Source organism: Oncorhynchus nerka, linkage group LG25, assembly GCF_034236695.1.
Source record: "Oncorhynchus nerka isolate Pitt River linkage group LG25, Oner_Uvic_2.0, whole genome shotgun sequence".
In the NCBI taxonomy this organism is placed as follows: Eukaryota; Metazoa; Chordata; class Actinopteri; order Salmoniformes; family Salmonidae; genus Oncorhynchus; species Oncorhynchus nerka.
The window spans coordinates 10044297-10054702 of record NC_088420.1 but is presented as its reverse complement, the minus strand read 5'-3'; the positions used below and the strand labels follow the sequence as shown (position 1 = coordinate 10054702).

At 39.6% G+C, this 10406-nt stretch overlaps 1 protein-coding gene across 2 annotated transcripts; it reads right to left on the bottom strand.

Annotated features, from left to right (window-relative positions):
• Positions 1 to 423: 423 nt before the first annotated feature.
• On the bottom strand, positions 424 to 6655 carry LOC115109026 (5-hydroxytryptamine receptor 3A-like). Of its 2 annotated transcripts, none has more exons than XM_065009523.1 (10): positions 6428 to 6655; positions 6065 to 6128; positions 5352 to 5521; positions 5118 to 5162; positions 4693 to 4799; positions 2613 to 2782; positions 2139 to 2311; positions 1692 to 1902; positions 1311 to 1514; positions 424 to 1046 (listed from the first exon to the last, which is right to left on the bottom strand). In XM_065009523.1, the coding sequence occupies exons 1-10, from the start codon at positions 6455 to 6457 to the stop codon at positions 748 to 750; spliced, it is 1473 nt and encodes a 490-aa protein (XP_064865595.1). In that variant the 5' UTR covers positions 6458 to 6655; the 3' UTR covers positions 424 to 747. The 2 variants fall into 2 exon arrangements, with proteins under 2 accessions (XP_064865595.1, XP_064865596.1); XM_065009524.1 differs by having other exon boundaries at positions 424 to 1040.
• Positions 6656 to 10406: the final 3751 nt, after the last annotated feature.

The following is a 10406-nucleotide window of genomic DNA, read 5'->3' as shown; positions in this document are numbered from 1 at the left end:
GCTGATGATTCAACCATGTGCGTTTCAGCAAACACAGCTAATGAAGTGACAGAAACCCTTACAAAGAAGTTATAGTCAGATTTTGAATGGGTGGCCAGTAATAAACTGGAAACTGAACATCTCTAAAACTAAGAGCATTGTATGGACCCCAGGAAGAGTAGCTGCTGCTTTTGTAACAGCTAATGGGGATCCTAATAAAATACACCAAAATAACTTCCTGTATGTCGACACTCTAATCAAACAAGGATGTGGTTATTGGATGATTCCCTACTTTGCATGTCATTGATCCGTGTCTTGCGTGACAGATCTTCATCTTCATCATCATTGATCCACCATCAACATTACAATACAGAAAACGTCTCAGATGACCCCAATGAATTGTTGTTAGTAATGAAACAGTGATTTTTGTGAAAGTATGTTTATTTGACAAAGAAACATACATTTAATCTAATATAGTAATATAAGTCAACACACTTACTCAATGCAGCCAGAAGATCAAACAAACAATTGTTAAGTTATGCTAATTTTAAGGTAATTGTTTTTAAATCTAAACAGCAGTTGACAACATGGGAGACTCTTAAGTCTTGTACACAGTGGTGTAGTGGAGGGTAAGCACTCTTTCCAAACATTTTGTATTTTACACAAACATTTAGCCACCTATCTTGGAAAAATACGAAGAACATATCGGGAGCATTTCTTTATTCACAGCGAATGGCGTTTAACCACCTATTTTTTTTAACCAGTACATCACTGTTTGTATGAATTACTCCAGATGCTGAGGATGACGATGAAGCTGAATGTGACGAAGACGCAGTAGACGCCAAACAGCAGCCGGTCTATGATGTAGCCCACCTGCATCCAGTCCTGGGAGATCTGGTTCCCGTCCACATGCTGGGCCACCTGGAGGCGGATGGACTGGAGCTCATTGCCCAGATTCCTCAGCTCCGCCAGGGCTGGATCGCCTGCCTCTGCCCACATCTTACCTGGTTCTCCTGTTTGAACCTGTCTCTCCACCGTCACTAGAGGGCAGACTTTCACATCTGTTTCTTAGAGACAAGAGGGAAGGAAGGGAGAAATGCGAACTTATGAATATACCTCCTAAAGATAGAAATGATTGGTTGTCTAAGGTCGGACCTTAGACTAGTCAAGTGTCTGGGAAAATTTATCAGAGTGATACTTGCATTTATGTTACTGTTCAGGCCTGTGATTGAAGGCTTTCACTATATTGCATTGGGTTGAACAAGACAAGGATCTGCTAACTGAATGAAAGTCTGTGTAATTGTAAATCCCTGGAGGATCAGACAGGGCACCTCTTGCAACTGGATTGAGGATGATCTTGTCCTCTCTGGATTTCTGAGGCAGCCAGACGAGGGTGCCCATGAAGCGCAGGACGAGCACTCGGACCCAGCCAGGCACTGGGTGGAAGTTACTGGAGCCGACCAGGAGGTTGGTGATGAGAATAGTCTCCAGTAGGCTGGCCACCATCAGAGCCAAGCAGATGGCGAAGAACACATCTGCATGTGCAGGAGGTGAAGAGAGGAAAATAGTCAGCAACTCTTAGGAGGACAAAGGAAGTGGACTTCAAAATGATACTTGACCCTAACCAGTTAATCCAATAACACAAAGTAAACATCTACATTTATGACTTACGAAAAATATGGTGTTTCCAGTACACATGTTTTCATACTCACTTATCAGTGGAATGGTGCTTCCTGTAACGGGCAGCAGGTTATTTACGATGAGCAGGAAGACGGAGTAGCCCAAAATTAGGGTCATCTTGAAGGAGGAGCGGTCCACGTTCTGGGGAGGCAGCAGGAAGCTGAAGAGATCCACAGTGATGAGAAAGCAGCTGGGGATCAGGAGGTTCACCACGTAGAGGGTGGCTCTGCGCCTCAGGATAATCTACAGTTTAGAGACACAATGGTGAATGAAAATCTTCAAGGGTGATCTGGCTTGGTGCAGTCGATTCCCATATCAGACAAGACAAAGCCATAATTATCTGGGTTAGCATCCTATGTGTGAAGCAGGAAGTACTCTCTGAAACAAAAGTAACGCTAAAAATATAGAGAGCTCAATATTCAGTGCTAGTAGAGCTAAATTACTGGCGTCTGAGAAATTACAGTGCTTTGGGTTCTTACGTAAAAGCAGAGCTCATCATAGGCGTTGCTTTCTCCCTGATCAAATGTTGATAACTTGAACTTGCTGGATTTGATGTCCATCAGCTCCCACTCCCCTTCAGTGGACATCACGCTAATGGAGCGTTTCAGGATGTCCTCCACCTTCTTCCCTAAAATAATCCTTATGTCCGACACTGCAGGGGAGAAAAAGGAATGGGACATACTGGGATGAATGGGCTGAACCTATATGGAAGCAGAACATGATCTGTACTGAGGGGATGGTAAACTTGGGCCTAATACCAAACAGATCCCTTGGTTGACACCGAGTAATTTATCAAAAACTTCAATGGACTCGATGGGCCACCCTGTTTCACATCTATCATTTCAGATCACAAGAGAGTCAGGATGTTCTTTTGGGAGAGAAGGAGCGATGGGTTTGGCGTCTGACCCTTATGTTCAAGTAAGTCCTAAAGCATGGTTGCATTGACGTCTTACCGCGGTGGATATAGGATCTGAAGGTGAAGGTGCAGTTCTGGACGTCAAAGGGGAAGGTGTAGATCTCCAGGTTACAGGAGCTAACCACTCTGACAGGGTTGGCGTCTCGCACTATACCAGTGTGCTTAATGTACACATAAGGGACGATGGGAGCTCTGTTTTCATCCATACTGTAAAACAGGGTGAAATAGGGGGATGATTTCAAACCATGGGCAGGATATAAATCACATGTTTTATATTTTTTCATTGTGACTGAAGCAGTCACTAGTGCCATAAAAAGGGACAGAATTAAAGTGTTTGCTAAGATGTCTGCTCTCCAGCACAATTCTAATTAGCATAATACAAACATCCCTATCAAGATCTGTCTGTTTAAGATATGGATTTCTATGGCCTGTTTCTCAATCCACCACATCGGCCTTCTGCATCTGCGGTGGAAGGTTGCTGAGCTACAGTTGTGTTTGTCAGACCATTCGACATCCCGAAAATCTGTCTTTTCTCGAAAACGTCTGTCTGAGTCCAAACAAACTAAAATGACCACTCCATGGAAAGATGAGACTCTCACAAATACTATGGTGTTCTCCATTTTGTTCCACGCGCTACATATACATCATGAGACTCGTTTGAAGAAGTTACCAACCTCGTGTATGAAAGGTGAGACTCACAAACACATACATGTTTGTTGACAACGACAAGCCTCACAAGACTCATCTGAAGGGAGCACGGTAGCAGTTAAAAGACTCATCTGAAGGGAGCACGGTAGCAGTTAAAAGACTCATCTGAAGGGAGCACGGTAGCAGTTAAAATCAATTATGGAAGTACATGCAGTGCCACTCAAACGTTTGGACACACCTACTCAATCCATGTTTTTTTCTATATTTTCACTATTTTCTACATTGTAAAATAATAGTGAAGACAATAAAACTATGAAATAATACAGATGGGAATCATGTAGTAACCAAAAACATTGTATATATTATTTATATTTGAGATTCTTCAAAGTAGCCACCCTTTGCCTTGACGTCAGCTTGCACAAATTCGTTTACATCCCTGTTAGTGAGCATTTGTCCTTTGACAAGGTAATGCATCCACCTGACAGGTGTGGCATATCAAGAAGCTGATTGAGGAGCATGATCATTACGCAGGTGCACCTTATGCTGGGGAAAAGTTTTGAGGGAGTGTGTCATTTTAGAGAATTTGGCAGTACGTCCAACCGGCCTCACAACCACAGACCATGTGTATGACGTTGTTTGGGCGTGCGGTTTGCTGTTGTCAACATCATGAACATTGTAAACAGAGTTCCCCATGGAGGCGGTGGGGTTATGGTATGCTCAGGCATATGCTACGGACAACGAACATAATTGCATTTGATCAATTGTCAATTTCAATGCACAAAAATACCACAACGAAATCCTAGGCCCATTTTTTTTAAAGGTATCTGTAACAAATAGATGCATATCTGTATTCCCAATCATGTGAAATACGCCAACATTGTGAACATTGTGAACAGATGTTTGGTGACAGTGGGGTTATGGTATGCGCAGGCATAAGTTACGGACAACGAACACAATTTGATCAATTGTCAATTTGAATGCACGAAAGTACCGCAGGGCCCATCCTTAGGCCCATTGTGAGGCCCATTTGTTATGTTTTTTTAAGGTATCTGTAATCAATATATACATATCTGTATTCTCAATCATGTGAAATACATAGATTAGGGTCGAATGAAATTATTCAATTGACTGATTCCTCCTTTGAACTGTAACTCCGTAAAATCGTTGAAATTGTTGCATGTCGTGTTTATATTTTTGTTCAGTGTATATTGAATCAGTTTTAGTGCCAAAAAAAATAGTTTAAATGTGGGTCAAAAAAATGATACATTTCCTGATCTTTCTTTATCTCTCAGATATAGACACTTTAAAACAAACTTCATTTTCATCATTTTTTGACTATGTATTTTTCCATGTATTAGTCTGTTATTCAATGTGTTTCTATGAGCTAATATCAGTAAGACCAAATTCAATGTTTCATCAAAAAAATAAGTATATCGTATCTATATAAACTATAGAGATGTTTAACTCACAATTCATTGATTACCACATCTGGTGACCAGAACCTTTCCCTGGGGAGAGAAATATTGGCAGAGCCGCATTGGACTGGGTCCCAGCTGAAAAATTCATTCTCCCATTCCTAAAACAACAAGTTAGCAACAATACAATATGTTTGTAAGAAGTCTGTAAGGAGCATTATAAATGATAATATGATGTTTAGGATTGTTCGACAAATAGATAAATATATATTTAGTTTTAACCAAATATATATATCACTATTGCTATTCAGTACATATTGCTGAATGGATGTTGTGTGTCCTAACACATATGTAACACGAAGTAACGTGCTGTAGGAGAATCAGAAACCAAAGTGCAAAAATGACTCCCATACACTGTGTACATATATTTGCAAAAATAATAAAATAATACTGTATTCCCAATACAATACAATACTGACCTTCACCAGCCAAATGTAGGTGTTCAACAGTTGTGCTTTTTCTTCCTGAAAAGAGAATTAGTTTTCCTACAAAGTAATGGCAATAAAGCCACATTTTACATAAGTCTACAAAACAGGATGTGGAGGAACATTCAGAACTATATAGCACATGTCAAATACATTGATGGATTTAATGGTATGTCTCCTCAGCTGAACTAGTTGAAAGGGATACCATGCTGTCCTACTACTCCTTACCACACCCAGGATGCCGTAGAGAGTGAAGTACATGCTGATGTTGGTGGGGGTTGAGAGGTTCATGACAGGTCGTATGGAGTACAATGTCATGACGTTCTCCAGGGCGGCCAGAAGGGATATGGTGTTGGGGTTGGTGCAGTTCACCACTATCTTACATCTCAGGCATGGCGCTGGGGAAACAATGGGAACCATGCTGCTTTATATTGTGGTTTTGTTATGGTCGTGTGTTCCTCAGTTAGTAGAACATGATGCTGCAATGCCAGAGTTGTGGGTTCAATTCCACGGGGGACCAGGATGAAAATGTATTCACTCTCTACTGTATGTTGCTCTGGATACGAGAATATGATAAATGAGGTCAAATATAAGAACATCTTCAGTGAAAAGTCTTTCATTTCACCAACTAATGGTGTTCTTGCATTTTGTAAAAGTCTTTAATGGGGTTCTTGCGTACTGTAGATATCATTATTAGAATCTTGTTTGAATGATGAAGACCTTGGTACTTTTTCATATGATAGTGAAATGAATTGACTGCAAACCCACAAATACATTATGTTATGAACTTCATTGTTAAGGTATCAGCTACCCCAAGTAATATCAACAAGTGAACATAAAACTAAAGAATAAATGAAAACAAACTATTACTCAAATATAATATTTTAAGTTTACTTAAATTAGTTGACTTTTCATTTTCCCCGTGTCCAAACTGTACCTACCCTGTACCATGATGCAGCAGATGATGAACAGAACCTGGTGGGAACTGACCCACCATCGTTGAGACTGAAATAGTCATTTAAAAAAATCACTGTTAGGTTCAAAGGTCAAACTGTATTTTAGATATACGGTCCATTGTTTAGTGTATGTTTGATAATTAACACAATGTGTATAACACCATGAATTACTTTATGAATTCAAACCTTAATTTACCTTAAATGAAATGCACCTCTCTCATTACACCGACACCGATCAAATGTTTCGACCAATTACAGTAATGCATTGAAGCACAACACACAGACACACAACTTAAGTAACGTAAATCCCCCAATGTAACGAAAGGCATTAGAATGAAAGATATTTACCTCCATTTTGGAAAAATCCTTGGCTGCCATTAAGCAGCAAGTTGTTGACCGTTTCGATCATATGGCTGAAGAACTGTTCAGAGCAAAGCTTTGTTTCCTAACACCCATCGATGGCACCTCTTCACCAGCTGGAACAAATTGTATATATACAGACTCATTTGCATAGTTAAACACTTATGTTGATGTATTGTCATGTCATATCATAAGTTGCTGTTGGAGAATCCACAGAAAATCTTACAGCTCCAGACTGTTTTCACGTTTGAACACAGTTCTCCTGCAACAAAGATCTCTGATACGTTAGAAGTGACACAAAGAGTCAATGATTTCTTGATTGTGCAATTAAACTAAAGTGTTGTAGAAATATGCCTAGCAACAGAGATGACCATGAGTGAGATCCATAAACCTTGGGGCAAATGAGGTGGTCAGTAGAGCAGGTGAACTCTTGTGGTACAGAGCTACTTTACCTGCAGGGGGTTGGATACAAAACAGGCGTGAGCCACAGTAAATGGCTGTGGTGGAGGGTGAAGTTGCCCCTAGATGCTGATCCTGGGTCAGTGTATCATTTTCCACACTAATGCTTAAGGTTAGGATTGGGGGAGGAGAGTCTGCTCCTAGACCTGTACCTATGGGAAATTTCACCTCAGAGCTGTGGTGTACCAACCTACGCAACAAGTGCAACCAGTGGGCATCGGACGATAGTGGACCACAGCTCTGCAGACAATACACGTACTGGGTTATGGAAATGAGCTGGGGGTTCACCTCAGCACACAAAGGAACAGGTGTCCCAATGTCCCCCCATTCAGCTCTCCCACCCAAATCATTTGTTATATAACTTGTGTTATGAAATGGTAATGTTTATTCTCTATCTCGTGTCTGATACAATATATAGGCTGATAATTTAATTATAGATGGGTGATAATATGAGTCCTGGAATTAGTTCATGACCTAAGGAAAGAGGGATTGAGAGAGAAGGAAAGAGAGGATGAGAGAGAGAGAGGGACGGAGAGCAAAGGAAGAGGGAGATAACGAATGAAAGAAAGAAAGAGAGAAATAAATAATGAGAGATAAAGAGAGATGGTAGGAAAGACAAGGGTGAGAAGAGCACATGCACAGGATTAAATGCTTTAGTATCAATGGTACCTAATCAATAAGCAGTGTTGGAAAAAGTACTCATTTGTCATTCTGAGTAAAAGTAAAGATTCCTTTATGGAATATGACTCAAGTAAAATGTGGTCACCAAGTAAAATACTACTTGAGTAAAAGTTTTAAGTATTTGTTTTTAAATATACTTATTTATCAAACGTACATGGAATTGCTAAAATGTAAAAGTATAAATCATTTTCCAAATTCCTCCTAAATTCCTCCTATTCAGCAAACCAGACGGCACAATTTTCTTGTTTTTATTTAGTTACGGATAGGCAGGGGCACAATCCAACACTCAGACCTAATTTACAAATTAAGCATTTGAGCTTAGTGAGTCCGCCATATCAGAGACAGTAGGGATGACCAGGGATGTTCTCTTGATAAGTGGACCATTTTCCTGTCGAAATGTAGTTTTGGGTGTCAGGGAAAATGTATGAAGTAAAAAGCACATTATTTTCATTAGGAATGTATTTAAGTAAAAGTGAAAGTTGGCAAAAATATAAATGGTCATATGTAGAACATATACCCCCAAAATACTCTTAGGTAGTACTTTAAAGTATTTTTTACTTAAGTTCTTTACACCACTGTCAATAAGGCCAAAGATATTCATAAGTAAGGGACATTGGCAACCTCCAAAAATGACAAAACTTGTATCATGCAACATAATATACTATATTGTGTCAAGTTGGTAAAACCTCACCACTCAGGTAATGCTGCAGGCTATGCACCTATTTGTCAAATGGATCATTCTCAGTAATATAATAACATTCCAGTTCTCTCAAAGTTGTCATTCATGCTTGTAATAAGGTATTTTTAGAGGGACATTTTTATTTAAAAAACAAACATTGACAGATTAACACCTTTCTGTTTACAACAAAACTATGTACCATAAAACAAACCAGAAAGAACAAATGAAAAATACATTAATCCCAGTGAAAGAGGAAATCAATTTTAAACAGGTTACCTTTATGCAAATAAGTTATGCGGAACATCTAAACTGCAGTACCACTGTGGACAGGGAGGAGATAATATCATTGGTTCTTACTGCAGTACCACTGTGGACAGGGAGGAGATAATATCATTGTTCTTACTGCAGTACCACTGTGGACAGGAAGGAGATAATATCATTGTTCTTACTGCAGTACCACTGTGGACAGGGAGGAGATAATATCATTGTTCTTACTGCAGTACCACTGTGGTTAGGGAGGAGATAATAGCATTGTTCTTACTGCAGTACCACTGTGGACAGGGAGGAGATAATATCATTGTTCTTACTGCAGTACCACTGTGGTTAGGGAGGAGATAATATCATTGTTCTTACTGCAGTACCACTGTGGACAGGGAGGAGATAATATAATTGTTCTTACTGCAGTACCACTGTGGTTAGGGAGGAGATAATATCATTGTTCTTACTGCAGTACCACTGTGGACAGGGAGGAGATAATATCATTGTTCTTACTGCAGTACCACTGTGGACAGGGAGGAGATAATATCATTGTTCTTACTGCAGTACCATTGTAGACAGGGAGGAGACCTCCTTGTTCTTACTGCAGTCCCACTGTGGACAGGGAGGAGGAGACCTCCTTGTTCTTACTGCAGTCCCACTGTAGACATTGTGGGAGCTGTACTGTTAGATTTCAGTGCAGCCTTTGATATTATTGACCATAACCTGTTGTTAAGAAAACATACAGAACCAGTCAAAGGTTTTGACATACCTACTCTTTCAAGGGGTTTTCTTTATTTTTACAATGTTCTACTTTGTCGAATAATAGAGAAGACATCAAAACTATGAAATAACACGTTGGAATGAAAAAGGTTTTAAACAAACAAAATATATTTATATTTTGAATGATTCAAAGTAGCCACCCTTTGCCTTGATGACAGCTTTGCACGCTCTTGGCATTCTCTCTTGAAGAAGTTCCCACATATGCTGAGTACTTGTTGGCTTCTTCTCCTTCACACTGCAGTCCAACTTATCCTAAATCATCTCAATTGGGTTGAGGTCGGGTGATTGTGGAGGCCAGGTCATCTGATGCAGCACTCCATCACTCTCCTTCTAGGTCAAATAGCCCTTACACAGCCTGGAGGTGTGTTGGGTCATTGTCCTGTTGAAAAACAAATGATAGTCCCACTAAGCGCAAACCAGATGGGATTGCGTATCGCTACAGAATGCTGTGGTAGCCATGCTGGTTATTGAACTCTAAATAAATCACCGACAGTGTCACCAGCAAAGCACCCTGTTGCAGGAATTGAATTCCTCTGTTTTAATACCCAATTAAAATGAAACACTCTGTCAATTCATAAGAATTTGTAAGACCCTTATTTTATAGAAATGGACAGAGCCCGGTCTTAAAGTCAAATAGGTGCCTTTATTCACGAGAGTACTGAACACGATACAGGTTACCACAGGTTATAAACTGAAAATGACGTCATTAGTTCCAGTACCAACCCGTCTCTTCTCCCCCCCTGGTACAAAGGCAGTATCTCAAGCCTTCCCACATCGTCCCCTACCAATTTAATATAATTTATGGCTGAGCCAAAGTCTTCCGTTGTAGATAAGCATTCTAGCCAGTCTGAAGATTTAGTTAATTCATTTCTACCAAGGAACAGACCGTCATTGTTCTAATCCTTGATTATATTTACACACATTATATTCAGTACTAGGATTAAGAAAGAAAATTCATACATATACAGTAACATAATAGTATTCTGATTAGTACATATATAGTAACATAATACTATTCTGATTAGTACATCCTGATTGAAATTTATACATAATTAGTCATTATAGATAAAAATTCCCTTAACATATCCACCCTTTGATTAAATATTATAC